This window comes from Lepidochelys kempii, chromosome 22 (genome assembly GCF_965140285.1).
Source record: "Lepidochelys kempii isolate rLepKem1 chromosome 22, rLepKem1.hap1, whole genome shotgun sequence".
Classification (NCBI taxonomy): domain Eukaryota; kingdom Metazoa; phylum Chordata; order Testudines; family Cheloniidae; genus Lepidochelys; species Lepidochelys kempii.
In genome coordinates, this window is record NC_136401.1 from 21,727,243 (window position 1) to 21,743,967 (window position 16,725).

The window sequence follows — 16,725 nt, forward strand, 5'->3', positions numbered from 1 at the left end:
CCTTTGACGGTTGCAGTTAAAGAACTGCAGGGATTGCCTTCCAGGAAAACTCCAGCGAGACCTCTAACGCTTGTTAGTGTAAGCTAATCACCTCCCAACAAACCCACCCAAAATAGCAACAAAGCTCATGCAACTACCATGAGGCTTCGTGAGCCTACCTTGTTCACGCTGCCTAGATCCCTTCCTCCCGACCTGCTAGGGCTCTGCTACTCGCTTCAGGGCAGACTCTCATTCTATGTCTGTTCAGTGCGTAGCGCAGTGGGGCGCGGAATGCACGACAGTCAGAGAAATGATGGCCAAGATAGTCCACAGTGACTAGTGATCTGGGAGGGGTCTCCCAAAAGCGCTGAGCACCCCTTCTGAGAACGACGCCTCTTCGTGATGTCTGCAGCGAAGGCCCCAGAATCACGAGTCACACAGAAAGACCTCAGCCTACATATTTAACTGAATAAAAAAAGGAACTTCCCGATCGCTTCCTATGAACGCTTGCCTGGGTTCAGTCCCTCGGGGAAGGGAGCCGAGCCTGCGTCTCATGGAGATCCTGCTGCTGAACGTTCCTTCCCCCCATTCACAATACAGAAGCCGTCTGTCAGAATTTGCTTGCCCCTTGGGAATCGGACCGCGTGACTCTTGTTCTATCGTTTCTAGACTGTGGGGCACCCTCCGTTAGTTGTTGGCCTGAGCAGCGTTAAATTAACCCGGAGGAGGAACTAGTCTTTTCAGGATGGTGTAACTCACAGGTTCCCAACATGCTTTCCAGCGGCAAGCCTGAATCTCCCTGCCCTGCCCTGCCCAATGCAATCAATACGCAGCCTCCTGACCAGCTGGTATTTAATCTGTGCATCTAATGATGGAGGAGACAGACTCACTCAGAAGTCTGGGGTGGCTGCAGTTTTCCTCTATGGCAGGTGAAGCTAAACCCACCACCCCACAGGAGGCCGGATTCACATCTCACCTCTCAATCTCTTCAGACGCTTCTCCTTCCTCTTCTTGCGGATGATGAAGAGCAGGGCCACCCCGAGCGTAGCCAGGATCACAGGGCAGGCAATGGTGAAAAGCTTCTTCACGTCATCCCCCTCCCCCTGAGCAGATTTGATTGGGGGTATGGTACCTAGGACAGAGCCACACACACACACACACACACACACGAGGCAGTAAGACAACACACCCATGTCAGACCTCAGCTCGGGGACCTGAGCAGAGCCCAGGCCAGGCCCAGCTGACAGGGGAGGGCTGCGGACAACAGCTTCCTCCCAACTGCAAAGCAGCTCCAGAGGGATGTCGGGGTGGGGGCAGGGGGAGAGGTCTGGGACACCCAGATAAATGTGTGCGCTCGCTCTCTTGCTGCTTCCAGCCAGCCTGGGAACCCAAGAGACGCGCTGGCCTCATGGTACCTGCAGCCGAGGCTGGCGGTAAGTGTGTTTCGATGAGGGTGTTTCTGGCTCACTTGTGCAGACTCACCCGGCATCTGCACTGCAGTGGGAGGCGTGACACAGCTCATGGCAGCGTACCCACACTAGCGTTCCTCCAGCTAGCATGGCCACCGACCCCAGCATTGGCTGTACAGACCTGGGTGCGCGCTCAGCTTGGCGGCCCGTGCTGCTGCATCTTCACGCCTATTTTTAGCCACTGTAGCTAGATTCAAGCTTTGGCAGGTGAACCTACCGCGCTGGGTGCCTCTCCTCCAGCTGCAGCACAGACCTACCCTCAGAGCTGGGCCGTTGGGGGCTCACCCCATCCAAGCTACAGAGATTCACCCAATCCTTCTGGCAGTCGGTCATGGGAACCCACGCTAAGCACACGCATAATACGTGAGAGCATCTGCAACTGCAAGTCCCGCACATGGCAGCTAAGAGGTATCCTGGCCTCAGCCACCTCCTCCCCTGCCAGGATTCACGTTCCTAATGCACAGCCCCGTGAATCCTGGCAGGGGAGGAGGTGGCTGATCTGACCCACCGCAGAGTTTATCTGGCACGGAGTCACCGCCGCAGCCACCGACCCTGGTAACCTCCTCAGGACACCAGCGCGTGGAGGGTGGGGATGCGAGGCCACTGGGATGCCTTGTTGCTCCCCTGAGAAGACTGCTTGCAAATCTCATTTCCCTGCTGGGTGGTGTGGCCTTTGCAGAAGGGGGAGTGGGGGCGGGGCAGGGCAAACAGTATTCCTCACCGATATGCATCTGAGGAAGTGAGCTGTAGCTCACGAAAGCTTATGCTCTGATAAATTGGTTAGTCTCTAAGGTGCCACAAGTACTCCTTTTCTTTTTGCAAAGTATTCCTCAGATGTTCTTGTCAACTGCTGGAAATGGCCCACCTTGATTATCACTACAAAAGGTCCCCCCGCCTCCCCGCTCTCCTGCTGGTAATAGCTCACCTTAAGTGATCCCTCTGGTTACAGTGTGTATGGTAACACCCATTGTTTCATGTTTTGTGTGTATATAAATCTCCCCCCTGTATTTTCCACAGTAGGCATCCGATGAGGTGAGCTGTAGCTCACGAAAGCTTATGCTCAAATAAATTGGTTAGTCTCTAAGGTGCCACAAGTCCTCCTTTAGTATTCAGTAGGTAACGGGTACACCTGCCCTGTGTCATCTCCATCTGCCTCTCAGTCCACTGATGAAAACGAGGCACTTGCAGTCTCCCTGGATAACGAACATGTGACCAGGCTCTGAGTAGAAGCATCTGTCATAAGAACACACCAGCCCTACCACAACTCTGGCCCCACACTCCCTGCTGACAGCTGGCCCTGCCTGGCTCGGGGGCTGCTCAGGAAGGGGCCAGCACAGATCTCTGGCCTCTTTGTACAATTGGAAGAAACCCACCTGCCCCCAAGCTGCCCTTGTGGAAGGTGAAGAAACAAAGCAGATGTGACTTTAGAGGGGTTTGCTTTATGGCTAGAACCGCCCCCCCCCCCCCCCCCCCCCGCAGGCTGAATACTAAGGGGCCGAGCATCTAATGGTTACAGCAAGGGACTAGAAACCAGAACTCCAGGGTTCATTTCCTGGTCTTGCTACTGACTCCCTCACTGTGCAAGTCAGACCCCTGCTCTGTGCCTCAGTTTCCCTATGTGTATAACACAGATAGTGATACTGACCCCTGCAATCTTTGCAGGGAGTGGGGGAGGCAGGGGAGGACAGGAACCAAAGCGGGGGAGCAGCAGGGATGACAGCTGGTTCTCCAGTGGCAATTACTGAGACATTTCTCAATGTTCTTTGGACAATAAGGGAGGAGGCATGAGAAGAGCTGGGGTATCCGTCCAGTTCTCGGGTGTCTGCATCACAAAACCAAGACCACTGCAGCCGGCCCTGACTGCAGACAGCCTGCGCAGGGAGCCAAGGACTGAAGGGGTGATGGGGTATGTCTACACAGCACACGGGGAGGCAGACAGACGCTCGCTGTGCTCGAGCTAGTGCTGTGAAAACAGCAGGGGAGCTGCCTGTGTCTGCGCCCCGGGGTCAGGCAGGATTGCACTGGGATGGCTCGCCTGCATCGACATGGCCACACTGCTATTTTTCACATGCCTACTTCAAGCACAGCAACCGCCTGTCTGTCTACCTGGGCCAGACGCAGGCTCGCAGCGACAGCGTAGAGGTGCCCGTGGAGAAAGGACAGCACGCTGCTCATTAAATCCACCTTTCCAGGAGGGAGGAGCCTAGGCCCTGGATGGGAGAGGAGGAATGGCTGCTGCAGCACGGCCGTGCATGGTCAGGCCCCAGCCGGCACAGACTCTGCAGAGATGGCGCTGGGTCACAAATGATCAGGCTGTGGGTGTGTTTAAAACCCGACCCCTGAGCTGGGATAGCCAGGAGCCAGAGCTAACGTGTACGAAGTAATAAAGCAGGAGAAAGACCTGGAGAAGTCTCTGGCTAGGACAGGCCTGTGGTGAGCTAGGAAGACACTTAGCAGGGAGTCTCCAGCATACGCTCTCTGTGGTTTGGAGAGCTGGCTTTCTCCTGTACTCCTCTCCCCATCAGCCTAATCTAGTTCAGAGCGTGCTGGTAGCCGTGTCACTCCCAGGATAGTAGAAAGACCGGTGTCTGTCTTTTACCGGACCAGCTTCTGCTGGAGAGACAGAGACGAGCTTGCGAGCTACACAGAGGCCTGAAGAAGAGCTCTGTGCAGCTTGTCTCTCTAACCCACTTTAGGCAAATCTCACTGCTCGTGCTCCCCTCCCAGCTCTGGGCCAGGCGCCAGAGCCCCACGTGATCCCGGCTGCGGGGAGCTGTGGGCAGAGGAGGTCGAGGGGCAGGAGCATGCATGGAGAGCTGGCATGGAGGGCCTGGCTAGGAAGTGAGGAAGGTGGGCTGGGGAGCACTTCAGAAGCAGCGAATTTTGGGTGCTGCAGCTGCCTGGCATTCAGCTGAGTGGCTCAGCAGGGCCACAGGCAGCAGCAAAATGCTAAGCACGAGAGACAGCCCCTTAACGCAACACCGCCGGTGCTCCGTGCAACCTGACGCTGGCGCGGGAATCCTACGACTGGCCCGCCCCAGCCGCCTAACCCGCCCCACATCCCCCGGCCCCCTAAGCACGCTGTGCCCCACGGCTATCCCCCGCCCCACGCTGGGTCAGCTCTTACTGCCGTCGTAGTCCAGCGTGGCGAACTGGGTGGTCTCGTTACCGCAGCCGGCGCTGTTGCAGGCCTTCATCCGGAGCTCGTACCAGGTGGCCTCGCGCAGCTCCGTCAGGAAGACCTCGTTGGAGTTGTTGGTCTTGAGGCTCTGCCAGACCCAGTTGCCCTTGGGCCGGTACTCCAGGACAATGGCCACGATGGGGCAGCCCCCGCTGCTCCAGCCCTGCAGGTTCAGCCTGGCGTGCGTAGAATTAAGGTGGGTGAAGAGGTGCTGGTCCTTGCTGAAGGAGGGCTCTGTGGAAAAGGACATGGCATGAGGGCCTGGGAGGGGGCAGCTCTTACAGGACAAGCTTCCCATCTGCCCCCCACATGGCCTCCACTCACTCAGCCCAGCCGTCAATGGGAGCTGGCTCTTACCCCGTCCCCATCCTGCCAGCGACACTCAGCGCGCTCAATCCCCTCCGACCCAGCAACTACCCGGCAGCCACATTTCGTGCTGCAAAGCGGAGCTGGTGACGGAGCTCCCCAGCACAAAGCCGCCTGTCCAGAGGCTGGTAAATGCCCAGCAAGTGAGACGCAGCAAAGGGCCCCTCCCGCCGCATTTCCCAGGCAGAGGCCTTGCTGCTCCTGCCGTGGTTTTATGGCTGGGTTGCTGGCAATAGGGTTTGGTAAGTGAACTGGAGGAGCAGAGCCCGGGTCTCTGTAATACACGACTGCTGAGGTCACTGTCCGGGCAGCGAGGGGAAACAATTCTACTTCTGGTCACAGCCAGTTGCGACAGCATCTTAGCTAACTGACTGAGGGCAGTGGAGTTCTTTTACTGTCAGTCACAGCCAGAAATAAGCTCGTACATATAAGGCCAGGGCCAACTTTTAACAGGACTCTCGTCAAGGATGTGAGGCCAATAAACTGACCTCCTGCACCTTGCACCACACGTTACAGAATACGATTCTAAACACCTCCTCGGAGTTTCTCATTTCAGCAAAGAAAAGGACAGACGGTCGCACAGAGGAGTCAATTGGTGGCCCCTGCAGCAACCTTACAAAACCAAATGACCCAGCAACAACGGACGAGGGCAGGAGTTTTCCTGCTTCTCCTGCTCTGCCCACCAGTCTACCTTGCTTGATCCTTGCAAGAAGGCAGCGCTGGCCTTACTGGACCCTCTCTGGACACCTAACCATGGGCCAAGCACCATGCACACCCCCCCAAGATCATGCTGCTGTCACTCCTCATGGTGTTCCCAAAACTGCATCTCAGCAAACTGCACTGGAGCAAACTGGGGGAGAAGGCAGGGTGCGTGGCAGTGTGACAGGAGGATGGGGAGGGGTTAAAGCATCAACACCTGACCCCACAATGGGTAGGTCAAATGGAAAATCTGAAAGGGAAAAGAAATGCAGCTGGTGAATCTCTGCACCGGGCTTGTGAGGCCCCTGGCCGTGCTAGGGGCTGGGCAGTGGCACGGAACAGTGCAGAGCAAGTTGCCTCAGGACCTTTCCTCGCTGGGCTGTGGGAGGCCCTGGTGAGTGCGTGCCAGGGTACCAGCTGGTGCAGGATGCCCTGGGAATGGCCAGCAGCTCTGGAAGAACATCGTCCAGGGCAGAAGCAAAAGGGAAGCCCTCCGCCTTTCCCTAGTGACAAGCTAGAACCAGCTTGTCAAGCCCTGTGTCCTTATTCTGCCTCCAGCAGCAGCCCATAGTGCTGTGCTGAATGAGGGGCAGTCTACTTCCTCCCCGCCCCAGCCCCTCCCTCCCCAGGAGCTAATGGATGCATTAAAGAGGGGAACCAGTGCAGGTGGCCTGAGACGTACAGACGAATTCCGAGTGGCTGGCCGGCCCCTGCTGGTTTACCTCTGCCATGTGTCTTGGCCTCGATGATCTCACTGATCCGGCCAGCCCCCACGCTGTTCTTAGCTGCCAGCTTCACCTTGTACCACGTGCCGCACTTGAGGCTGTCCAGCTTGAACGAGCGCTCGGTGGAGCTGATGAACACGTCCTTCCACTCCTCGCTGTTGTCCACCGAGTACTGCAGCACAAAGCCTGTGGGGGAGAGGGGCAGGGGCTGTTAGCACTCAAGATCTAGAGGCAGTTGGGGAGAAGGGGACAGAGCACAACCTCCTCTCCAAGGGGGAAGGACTGGTCAAAGAAGCCCTGGCTGTGCAGGTCTATTGTGCTCTGAATCTGTGCATCCAAGCAAGCAGGTCTCAATCCCGCCCGTCTGAAGGTAGGTGACTCTCAGCCCAATTGTACAGATGGATACACTGAGGCAGGGCTGGCTGAGGAGCCAGATTTGCAGCGTCTTTAGGTAACGCTGTGGAAGGTGTTGCATTAACTGCCTGTGCAAAGTACAAGGTTAGCCACTTTAACGTGCAGTTACCCAGCCTGCCCAGGCACTGCCAGCGGGCATATGGTTCAGGTTTGGAACCATAAACCTGGTTCTAAGTTACTTGCCCAATATTGCACAGCCAGTCAGCAGCAGAGTCCTCCAGAGAACCCACAAGTCCAGAGCCCTAGCCCACTGTTTTAGACTAAGGGTATGTCTACACGGCAGTTTCAACTCAGGCTTGAGCCTAACCCTGCTTCCATCTACACACAAATCACGCTAACCCAGACCCCAGGACCCCACAGGGACGGAGGGTCAAAGCCTGAGTCAAGCCAAGACCCTGGGTTCAAGCCTTATTGCTTTGCAGTGTAGATGCAGCCTCCCCATGACTCGTGTTCTGGGAATCCACCAAAAGTATCCCACAATCCCACAGGGCGACTTTCTGTGTCCTCTGGATGGTCAAGTTTTGTGGACAGTCAAGTTTTCCCACATTGCACCACGAACAAAGGGATAGAGTGGCCACATTCTGGAAGGGCGCTAGGAAGTCTGGGTTATGGGTGGTTGGACTTGGGCCTGCATAATGCAGTGCAGATCCTGGAATCCCAGGTTGGGACCCAGGGTTCAACAATTCCTAGCCTGGGGTTACAAATGAGTGTAGACACTCAAGCCCTAGGTTAACAAACCCAGGGTCTGCTAACTTGAGTTTTGCTGCAGAGGGCTTACCTTACAGGGTAGACCGATCCTACAAGCTCCCTACCTCCTTGGTTTGGGCTCAGAGCAGACAATTGTAAAGTGCAACCCACCCCTGCCGCCAGGTGGTACTCTGCAGTTCCAGGAGCTGAAGCAGCCAGATGAACAGACTCCAAAAAGGCAGGGGGAAAATAATCTTTATGCATCTATAACGAATGCAGAGGAGAACAATTCCCACAGCTCCCCCTTTGCCTCCCCCCAATGCAGAGTGACACAGCCCTGGGATTGCATGAGGCTGCTAGCAGTGGGAGCCTGATACACAGCAGGAACCCAGATCAAAGCAGCTCAACACCAGCCATGCATAAGGGCCCACCTGCATAATACTAAAAGCTGACCAGCCTGGGCAGCCGAGGGCACCAGCATGGCTGCAGTCTGGGTACTGCTCCGCCCCACCAGTGCGTGTGTGGGGAGGGACTGCGCTAATGGCTCCCCTCCCCCCCCCGGCCACGCATCTCCAGACCCATCCCGGGGGAGAGGGGTTCATTAAATCCCCAGCAGGAGGCTCTGAAATGACAGCGGTGGAAGGCAAAGGCCTCTGCCAGATTCTGCTGCCGGTGCCCGTCTCGAGGGCAGAGTGGGGAGCGCCATCTCTGTGACTGTCCTCGGCCAGTCCGTGCTGATTGCAAGGGGGTTTTCAGTGGGGCCAGATCCCAGCTGGGACCTTGCCAGACCCCTTGCACACCACCCCCCGAGGCACCTTCTGAGGGGAGCTCTCAGCCACCAACTCGCAGTTTCTCATCCCAAATAAAACCAGGCCGGTGTTAGCCACCGCTCCGCCCCCGCCCCCCCTTTGCCAAACCAGCAGCCATGCAGCGCTAGGGGGGAGCGTGACCCCACAGACTAACCCCAGAACACTGCACTCCACAGCCTCTCCTACCCCCCTCCGGGCCAGGCCTGGAAGGAGCCCTGATTTACAATTTAAATCCAGCTCTGCCTCCCCGCACATTAAACATGTCTTCCTGCCTAATTTCATACATATGAATGGGGATGGAAATGGAGCCCTCTTTTCTTAGAGTATTAAAATGGAGCTGGAACGAGGGGGGAGATTTCCCCCCCTTTATTATTGATATTAGCGCCAGGGTTTGAAGCTGGCTCACTTGGCGGCTACAGAGTCTGTGGGCAGGAAAATCCACCTCTCTCAGCCAGCACCAAATCCCTCCACAGACATGTGGGTGCGTTGGGGCATCTGCCGTCTGGATCGGTGTGTGGGGAGAAAGCTACTGACCCCACAGCTGTCTGAGCAGGATACTGGGGAAAAGGCAGGAGAAGGGAGTTTCCAGATTAAAAGGCATGGGGCCAAAGCCTGCACTGGAATATACAGGTCATGGACTCTGCAGCCCGTCACAGTTCTCCAGCGCCCAGCCCTGGCCCAGTGGGACTGTGGCCAACTAGGAATGTTGAACGCACACACACACACGCCCCCTCCACCCTGCAATTCCCCTCATGGTGCAGGACCCAGTTTCAGCACAGCTGTGGGGACTGGAGGTGGGGAGATGGGGCCTGATCCATGGTCTGGGATGACACTAGAGGTTTGGGCCTTTCCAGGGTCCAAAACCAATATGAAAATGTGGTCTGCTCCCACGTGTCCTGTGAGCTGAACCGCGCCAGGGCTGCCATGTTGCAAGTGGGTCCCCCACAACCCAGTGAGAGACTTGTGGCGTGGAGGGCCCCCGACCAAAAGGAGGCAAGGAACTTCAGCACTGTTTCCTTAGGTGAGGGGGCGGTGTGAAGACTGGATGGGGGGAGAAGGGATTCTCAAATGTCAGAGCCAGCACTGAGCTGCCATGCTGGAGATACAGCTTCAGATTCCACCCCCTGCCTCCAGCTCTCCTTGGGAGAAGGGCCACAGTGGGAGGGCAATGCCAGAGAACAGAAACAACCACAGCTCTTGAGGATAATGGGCTTCCTGTCCCATGTTCCCCAGTGGGTTGTGGGGCAGGGCTGGGATAGAGAGATCACTCAGTACAAAGCAAGGTGCACAGTTCTGGTGCAAGGCGAGGCATAACACTGCCCTATCACCCACCCCCAGCATGCCTGCAGCTTTCCTTGGGGTCTGCTGCCCCCTCCCCCACAGGGTTCACAGTCTGTACACAGCATCCCCTTTGGACCCTAGCCTCTGCCCCTTGGTCCTCCCAACCCTGATCGCTCTCCAAACCACCGCCTTGGGGAAGGCGCATGCCCGCACCTGACAGCCTGGTCTGGCCCCTTCAGCAGATGCCTCTGCCAGGCACTAGCAATTCTGGGGACTCCCATGGCTCCGGTCTTCCCGGCTCTTTCAAGCATCCTGCCTTTCGATCTCGCTCCCTGGGGCACGGAGCGTCCTACCTGGCACCATCAATAGCATTTTCACCAATTACTTGTTTCCGCATCAGAGTTCGGTGAGTGGGGAATGTGATTGATTGGAGCGAGGCTATAAAAGGAAAGCCAGAATTAACTGGCTCCCTTGGGAAGCTGCTAGGAAGTTGCTTCTGTCATTGAATGCTGCCTCCTTTCACATGATTAAGAGTATTAGGAAACACACCGGGGCCTAGATGAATAAACCTGTTACACTCCCATCAACAACATGTCTCACAATGGCTCTCGGGGCTTTATTGGGGAGTGAGGCAGGCTCGTATACACACAAAGAAGCAGTTGTTACACTTCAGTGAGGTGATTATTATTCTGAGCCGATCCCCTTGCAATCCCAGAATACGCACAACAAAGAATCACCTGTCAAATGCCTAACGCATAATCTATTCCAGCAAGGCTCAAAGGCCTCACTTCCATAGGTGTGTCACGCAAGATTCCCAAACAAATGACTTGCTCACACACACACACACACACACACACACACACTACTGCTGCTTTAACTGTAGGCTTCTCTACACAGAGAAATTGCCCTGTCTAGCTATAGTGGAATAATGACACTGTTACAGTTTGAGCCAGCATAACCCTGTAGTTTAGAACAGAGTGTCCTGTGCACACAAGCCCTGTGTTATGATTCTGTTTACACACAGAGCAAACACACATTCCCAGTCTGAAGGATTTATTTCAGAGTTGGAGAACTACAAAACGAGATTAACACACGTCCCTAAGAGAGAGAGCACAGTGTCGTTCTCTCCTCTGATAGTCTGCACTGAACTGAATGCTTAGGGTGACCAGACAGCAAATGTAAAAAATCGGGACGGGGGTGGAAGGGGTAATAGGATCCTATATAAGAAAACGACCCAAAAATCAGGACTGTCCCTATAAAAATCGAGACATCTGGTCACCCTATGAACGCTAAATGTCTGCCAGTCTCTGCAGATTTTAAGATGTGGGGCAGAGAAACCTCCAGGCTCGCTTTGCAAAGTGCCTGAGTGGGTGCTTTTATTTCTGCATCCTCTGATAACAGTCGGTGTGTGCAGGAGTCATTGGTTTAGGGACTACATTCAGCTTGGTCACCATTATGTAGGGTGCAGTAGCAAAGCGGAGACCCACCTATGGGGCGCCTCCTGCTGGTCATCTTGGAATTAGCTCTTTTCCAGCTTCAGAGCACCCTCTGCTGGCCAGTGTCTCGCCTGCCACTGGCCCCATGTCCCTCCCGGACCCTGGTGCCCCTTTACCTCAGGGTTCTGCCCCAGCAGTGCCCCCACTCTCTGGGTCTCCTCTCCCAGGGGAACCCCCAACCCTCTAAACCCACCTTGCCTCAGTGGCTACTGCCAGTCATCATCTAACCCCTGCTCACTGGGGCAGACTGCAGCCTGTAATGGTCACTCATCACTGGCAATGGGGGCGGGGGGAGGAGGAGGGAGGACCAGCTGCCTATTCCCAGGCTGCACTTCTGTAGCCCCAGTACCTTCTTTAGGCCTTGGACAAGGCCTGCAGCCTGGGGCGTTACCAGGCTGGAGCTCCCCAGCTCCTCTTGCCTTTCCCCAAGCACCGCTCTACCTCAGGTACCCTGCTCAGCTCCTCCCAGGCAGCCAGGCCCTTCTCTCTCCAGAGCGAGAGCGAGAGCGAGAGAGAGAGAGAGAGAGACACTCTCCTCTGCCTTCTGGCCCACAGCCCTTTTATCAGGGCCAGCTGGGCCCTGATTGGCATGGCCCCAGCTGTGGCTGCTTCCCTAATCAGCCTACCTTGGCTGCTCTTAACCCCTGTTCTCCAGGAGTGGGGCAGGACACAAATTCTTGGGACCCAAGGTGGGGTATTTCAGATCACATTCATTTCATAGGCAGGGACTGAAATGCTGTTTTGTTGGCTCCATTGTAACATCAAAGAGCTCCCGTTGAGCAAAGTATCTTAATGAGTAAAACCTATAACTCCCAGGATGGACTGCAGATTCCTAGGGCTCAATGAACTTCGTGCATGGCTACTGTAGTTCTCTCTAATGGGAATCTGACATGTGGCTATTGGATTCCCGCCTTAGGAACTTTTGTCTCAGTTACTTTGGTGAGAGAACCTACGGACAAAGGAACATTTGCTGTGTCAGGTAATGCAGGACTGTGCTTGACTTCACAGATGTTTTCACGGTGATCTAAGATGTTGAATTTATAGCTGAATGATCGTATACAGGACCGATACATATAATACACACACTCATCTCAACTAAACACAGTACACAGTTACAGTTGTTGTTAGACACTCAAAAGAGCGAGGAAAGTCAAAAGGTGGCAGCTGGTGTACCTGACGCATCATGAGTATAGGGTTCACGTCACTGTCTTCCAGCAATGAGGAAGACTTACTGTTGCCGTGGGATTCATAACTTGGAATGTCTTGACTTTTTTTATATATGCAAATCTCAACCTTCGTGTTGCACTGACAGGTTTATTTATTTTTGCATTTACTTCGCTCATTCTTAAACAAAAATAGAACAGGAAGAGGGGCCCACGTTTGTGCAAATGTGCGTCATGAGCCAAATGAACAAATATTCAAATGAACGTAGTAATGTTCAATTGGACACTCTCAGACGCCTGTGTGATTTGACTGTCGGACAATATTTGATCTCAACGCCCATTTCACACCAGACTTCCGTCCTGCCACTTCCAGACCAGCTCCATCAGATGGCGCTGTCTCCCCCTGCAAAGCCAACACCAAGGACCTTTGCAGAGGGAAGAGCCCGGGACGGGGGATTTCATCAAGCTGTGCACTCCTGTTCTAAAGGCTCATGCCACGATTCGCCAGGACAAGACACCTGGCCTTTAGTTATTTATTGATTTTTTATATGCAGCATGTTTTTAATATTTCTAATCCAATTATAACCAAATGTATCAACAGAGTCCGCTGAAGTGAAAGGCTGCTGGCTGGGGAGATTTGCTTGTAATTACTTTCATGCTTTTAAATTAATTGTAAGTGAGGTTTCCATTCCCCCCCACCCCCAGTCTGCAGCTGTTTCAACATATAATTCATTAGATGAATCAGAGCAAAAAGGAGGCTTTGGAAAGCCAGGAAATTCCTAGAGCTCTCTAGCCGTCCAAGATCTGCTGGGAAGGGTAGAGGGAGGCAGGAGATGAGCCCTAGTCACTCAGGGTCCAAGCTTCGTAGACACCAGGTAGCTACGAGAGATCTCCCAGGCAGCCAGAAATAGCAATTAGCAGCTTGGCTTTTGCAAGCCACTTCAGTCCCAGGATCTTGTAAAAACACGTAACAAGCCAATTAATTGAGACTTGCAGCCCCCCTGCAAGGTTGGGAAGCATCACTCTTACAGATGGGGAAAGCAAGGCACACAGACTAAATAATTTACTCACCCAGCAGGTCAGTGGCAGAGCTGGAAGTAAAAGCCAGGAGTCCTCCTGGCTCCCAGTTCTTAGCCCTAAGCCATAGACTAACGTTCCTTCTCAGAGCCAGGCACAGAACGAGTCCTGACTCGCCGTTCCCATCCTCTAACCACTAGACTACATTCACCTCCTGAAGTTGGGTGTAGAACCAGGAGTCCTGACCCTCGATTCTCAGCTCCAAGAGTGGACCATGCGCTCTTCCCAAACTGAACCAAGCTTCTGCCTACCGCCAAATATGGCCTTTTTACATCTCTGCTGCAAACTGAGGAACTCTGGGCTTTGTGTCAGGGCATGGCAATGTGAATGACATGGCATCTCCAGCCTTCTTCTCGAGCAGCAACTGACCACCATGGGAGCCACGCAAGGATCTCCTTCAAAATAAGGATGCATGCCATTGCACCTTCCGTGACAAACTCATCATCATTCATCCTCAGAAGGCCAGTCAGGATCTCCAGAAGCTAAGCCCTAATGTGCTAGCATCTGCACCTTCAAAGCCACGAGGCCTTCCCTCTTTGAGGCTATGTGCCTCCACCTGGCTTTGCTGCCCCAGGGGCGAAGCAGACCCAGCTACTCACACATGGCAGTCCCCCCCGGCCCCTCCCAGAAAATTTAGCAATATTAAGCTCAGACACAGGATCTGCCATCTCCCCAGCCCCTTCCTGAGAAGGGCATGCAGAATCCCCAGAATTTATGCCACTGCCTCTCCTCCCTTGGCCTCGGCTGTGGAGCACAAGCCGTGCAGAGCAGAAAGAGGGAATCTCAGCACCTTAAACCTGGGCTCTCAATATCACAGCCCTACAGCTGTCCAGCCACACAGAGCTCATGATGCTCTCCAGTCCCTTCCCCTTCCCCGTCTCACCTCTGATGGAGCTGCCGCCGTTGTCCCCAGGAATCCAGGCCAACGTGATGGATGAAGCTGAGGTTTTAGATACAGTCAAGCGTGGCTGGTCTGGGGGAACTAGATCAAACAGCATAAAGTCACTGAGCCCATTTCACACTGGAATCAGAGCCAGGCATCTGCACCTTTATAGGGTTAATTTCAAATACAAGCCCCGTGCCCATGGATGACCTTTGAGCACTGAGCCCCGTGTGCCCAGGGATGGCCCTCTATCCTTTCATCTAGTTGGGAAGAGACATGCAGCTTCATCACAGCGTGGAGAAAAATCTAATGTTTGGATCTTTGAGGTACAGATTTGGGGGCAGTTTACAAGGTGTTCAGCAAAACCTAACATGGAGGCAAATTTTTGCATGAGAGTTTTTTTAATTCAATGTTTCGGACACCCCCTAGCAACCCAGACAGCAGCCATGGTTTAATGCACAAGACCTGAGAGTAAGACGGTCCTGAAACAGAAAACAAAATAATCCTGTCTCACCTCCCTGCTCCAGAGTGAGTGAAAAGTGAAGTGTAACACAACAGCATCACTAGCAACAGGTCAACTGGACCCCACCCTCCCAGTGCACACAACTTCATGGCTTCATTAGCATCAACGTAGGGAGGGAAATGCCGGCGGCTCTCACAGAGGCATCACACTGATGTAACTCCATAGACTCCAGGGCGGCTCAGCTGGATGGATGCACCAGGCTAGGTGAGACCAGAACCAGTGCATAGCTACATTGTTGGTGTGGGCACTTTCACGGGGCGAAGCGGTGTTTGGATGGGCTTGTGGAAAGCAATTCTCAGGCCCAATGACAAAACTCATTTAATTGTAAAACAAAACTTGACTCGTGACAAAGTGTGATTGGCTTCGGGCAACAGTAGTTTATATAAAAGGGAAGGCTGCCCAATCAGGGACCAAACAACTGCATGTAACTTAAGTGGCCAATCACAGAGCTCCAACAACTAATCCCAAGCTCTGATGAGCTGAATGAACAACTCCAGAGGCCGAGATGCGTCTACAGAAAATCTCTGTCCAGCCATTTCCAGAAACAAGCAGATTCGTAATGATGGGCCAAGTGGACAAAGGCAGCGCATGGCCGAGCACGCCAGGCTGGGTATCCTGGCACAGCCCTTACCTTGCACCAGCAGGTTAATGATGATGGTATCAAAGCCCCATGTGTTGGTAGCAGTGCAGGTGTAATACCCAGAATCCTCGGCTTTCACCGAGCGCAGGACCAGCGTGCCGTTGGCCTGGATCAGCCGGTGTCCGTCCACTGCCACTGGGATGGCAGAATCCTCGCTGCAAGGAACGAGAAATGCCAGCAGCTTATCAGTGTAAATCCCTACTCGTGCCTCCCAGCAGCAAGAAGCTCCCAGCGCCTACGGATGGGGCTCCAGAGCGTGTTGCCCCAGGAGCCCAAGAGCCGCCCAGATGGCGTGTAGCGCTGCCTGGCTGCTCTTCCATTCCACAGGCCAACGGCCAGGCAGTGCCCCCAAACAAAAGGTCAGCTTCTCCAGGGAACAAGGACCTCTGGAGCTTTTCCCCTTTGCCACAGGGATCAGGGCTCCTCCCGAGAGGCTGCACGGCGGGGAAAAGGTAGGCTTTAGTCACCTGTCCTTTGTCCATTTAATGGCAGGGGCCGGCTCCCCAACTGAATTGCATGGCAGCCTCACATCCTTCATCCACGGAGTGGTGACGGTGCCGCCAAAGGAGATGATCTTGGCTGGGGCTGTGGGGAGAAGGGAATGTCAGTCTGGCTGGACGAGCCACGCACACAGAGCCTGCCTATCCCACCAGTGCAGAGCCCACCCTGCTGCACCGGGAGCTGAGATTCACCACCTTTGTTGATGACGCAGAACCTGCTCCGAGTGGATTAGCCAGATGGATTAGCCAGCGCTTCGTGAGGTGCTGGCTATGGCGAGTCCTGGAGACAAGGGGCCGACCCAGAGCCAGCACCAGGGCACATGTCAAACCCGAGCCTGAATCCAGACGTGCAGTGGGCCCCCCGCCTCTACACTGAGCCAAACCTAAATGCCAGATGACCTCCCCCACCCCACCCAGGACTCTGTTACCCAGAGAGAGACCCAGCTCCCCTCCAATCAGCCCCACTGCCCCCATCCCATCTATCCACCCCACCCCACAGGCCCTGCCGCACCTTTCCCAGCAGGCTCAATGGTGACCTTTTCACTGATGTTGCCACGTCCCGCCGAGGTCACGGCCGCCACCCACAACATGTACTGCTGCCCGCGGTTGAGGTGGGCGATGCGGTAGAAGAGTTGCTCGGGGCTGGTCTCGTACTCGCTGGGGGCCTGGCAGGGGAAGGAGGGGATGCAGCTGGTTAACCAGGACAAGGTGAACCCCCTTTCATGCACCTCTTCCTGCCCAGGCTTTGATGCAGCCACCAACCCCGCCCCACCCCCAGTACAGCCATACTAGTCATAACAACAGTCTGGGCACCCTAACCCCTGCTCGGACTA

The 16,725-nt window shown here is 54.7% G+C and overlaps 1 protein-coding gene across 2 annotated transcripts in view; it reads right to left on the reverse strand.

Annotated features, from left to right (window-relative positions):
- The window catches only part of DSCAML1 (DS cell adhesion molecule like 1), a 343,849-nt gene that overhangs the window by 23,386 nt on the left and 303,738 nt on the right, over positions 1–16,725 (reverse strand). For both annotated transcript variants that reach the window (XM_073321085.2, XM_073321084.2), the window contains 7 exons: positions 16,404–16,557; positions 15,860–15,977; positions 15,384–15,547; positions 14,230–14,328; positions 6,417–6,605; positions 4,576–4,863; positions 956–1,111 (listed from right to left, as the gene is read on the reverse strand). In XM_073321085.2, coding sequence (XP_073177186.1) covers positions 956–1,111; positions 4,576–4,863; positions 6,417–6,605; positions 14,230–14,328; positions 15,384–15,547; positions 15,860–15,977; positions 16,404–16,557 — 1,168 coding nt within the window. The remainder of the gene's footprint in view (positions 1–955; positions 1,112–4,575; positions 4,864–6,416; positions 6,606–14,229; positions 14,329–15,383; positions 15,548–15,859; positions 15,978–16,403; positions 16,558–16,725) is intronic.